Below are 2,210 nucleotides of genomic sequence, written 5' to 3'. Positions count from 1 at the left end.
TGTAGCTAGTTATTTAGCCACTGCCGCTAGATGGCTCTCCTAAGCATTATCTAAGCGAAGATAAGCTTTTTTTTTACGCCCAAACATAAACGTAAAAAAAACAACACGGCTATTACCAGCAAATTCTTACGAGTTTTTCGCATGAAAAAGTAAACATATCATCACTTGAATTACTAACAAATCTGGCAGCTCTTGGCGAAATATGGTTACAGTGGCTACCAAACTGCAACAAGTTTGACAGCTGCCTAACGAATTAATTTGACATTTGACAGCATAATTTGACTTTCAAACAGAAATGCACTTTTTGTGCTTTTAGCAAATTATGGAACGTATTGTTTCTGGCTTAGCAAAAATTAATTTTCAGCAAAATTGCGAAGATATTTTGATTGAAAATCGGTAAGTAAAATACACAAACGCCCTATGCCCGTTTGGTTTCTCAATAATTCCATTATCTTCAGCATGGAAAATATAGCGGACAGATCAAATGAAATGGCCGGCACATCATCGTATGCATTTACTGAACAGAAATTCAATGATAGCACTACTGCCGACAGTGATTTAGAATCTGATTTCAATAGTTCCAATGAAACTGCTATCGTAGGTGACGACGATGCAGATAGCTCCTGCAGCGGAAGTAGCACCAACTGTGCGAGTATTTCACAACGCCGCAATTTGCCTCGACGTGCATGCAAAGAAAATAGCAGCCTGAAATTAAAGCGGCGCTCTATAATGAAACCTAAACGTCATACATCACGTTTATGTGATTTTTCAATGTTACGTCCAGCTGAAATTAAAAAAATATATTGCAATCAAAAACTTACATGCTTTCGACGCACAAATCTCGAGACCATATTTGAAGAGCCACAACTCGAAGGTCGTCGTAGTGATGCGGCTATTGTCTCAGCAAATACATCCCTACGTTTCATTGGACTTAAAAAAATTAAACGCTCACTATCTTGTTCAGATGGTTTGAATACAAATAAAACGTTGATCAAACAAAGGCGTGCTAAAATTAAAAAGATTTTCGGAAGACGTAATGTATGTAAGAAAATTTCCTTAAGTGATTTTATAGATCGTTTAAATAAAAATTTTGATGATGATGCTGATATAGAAGATGCTGGTTTAGAGACTGATGATAATATTGCTGTTGCACCAGAAGAAGTATCTATGGAGGCTGAAATGAACATGAATGTTACATCTGAAACTGACACTTCGGACCTGAATGACAGTAGTCCAGCACAAAATTCTTCAACATATGGTAATTCAACAACATCATCCTCATCAAATAAGACTGAATTCACAATGCTACTAGGCACAGGCATGAGTAGTAGCATGCACGAATATAATACACATAAGAATATTGAAAATGGATCACCATTTTTGTTACAAAACACATATGGTACCTTGGGATACTCGAGAGATGCGGTAACTACAACCGGAAATTTGGGAGGCTCAGCAGAGAAAAAAAATTTCTTAGCAAGCAAACATTAAAAGTTTATGTTATTTTTATGTATCTATTTGTATACAATGTATGTATTTACGTATTTATCTATATAAGATTACTCACGTTTTATATTCCTTTCTTAAAAAAAGCAAATCCGCACAGCTCCTTGTCCTTGTCCATCATTGTAGATCTGTGCCAATTTTTAGAAACACCTTTGCGTTAGCATAAATATTATTTTGTATGCCTTCAACAAATTTATTCCATTTTAAAATTTTATATTACGTATGCGTTTTAACTGTGGTGGGTATGTACCATTTGCATGAATACCAATAAGTACAAACAGGTGAATGAAATAAAAAAGGAAATATCGCATTTGTAATTAAGTTTACTAACTTAATAAATGTAAGAAAAAATAAACGAATAGCTGTTAGAAACTAAGATGGAGATAAGGAAACTCAATACTCCCAATCTGTCATGTTCAAAGGCGGGCTTCTGATTATTGGTTCGGCCGCTTATAAAGCAAAAAAAGTTGTTTTTGGTAAGCGAACCGGCAAAAACACACCCCACAGATTTTGAGGAGTGTTGTGGGTATAACAGTCTTTAATAGGATATCAGTCCAGTACGCTCGGTTTTTACCGACAAAAACAACTGGCTCAAACGGTAATCCCCCGGCAGGTGCTTTTGTTGCACTGTGCTGCATAGTAGCGCATCCAACAATCCAGGGCACCGCGGCAGTCTCCTAGGGACATCCTGTCCCATGGCCACC

General features: G+C 36.7%; 1 protein-coding gene across 1 annotated transcript; it reads left to right on the top strand.

Moving 5' to 3' along the window:
• Positions 1 to 271: 271 nt before the first annotated feature.
• On the top strand, positions 272 to 1,861 carry tant (tantalus). The gene is made up of 2 exons (XM_067788859.1): positions 272 to 396; positions 459 to 1,861. The coding sequence occupies exons 1-2, from the start codon at positions 323 to 325 to the stop codon at positions 1,489 to 1,491; spliced, it is 1,107 nt and encodes a 368-aa protein (XP_067644960.1). The 5' UTR covers positions 272 to 322; the 3' UTR covers positions 1,492 to 1,861.
• Positions 1,862 to 2,210: the final 349 nt, after the last annotated feature.

This window comes from Eurosta solidaginis, chromosome 5, assembly GCF_040869045.1.
Source record: "Eurosta solidaginis isolate ZX-2024a chromosome 5, ASM4086904v1, whole genome shotgun sequence".
NCBI lineage: Eukaryota > Metazoa > Arthropoda > Insecta > Diptera > Tephritidae > Eurosta > Eurosta solidaginis.
This window is presented reverse-complemented; position numbering and strand designations above follow the sequence as displayed.

What these genes read in the sequence shown, in the direction of transcription:
- tant (XM_067788859.1), top strand. Translation starts at nt 323, where the DNA reads ATGGAACGTATTGTTTCTGGCTTAGCAAAAATTAATTTTCAGCAAAAT. An exon ending in GATATTTTGATTGAAAATCG is followed by an intron (nt 397 to 458) that starts GTAAGTAAAATA and finishes CATTATCTTCAG; the next exon opens with CATGGAAAATATAGCGGACA.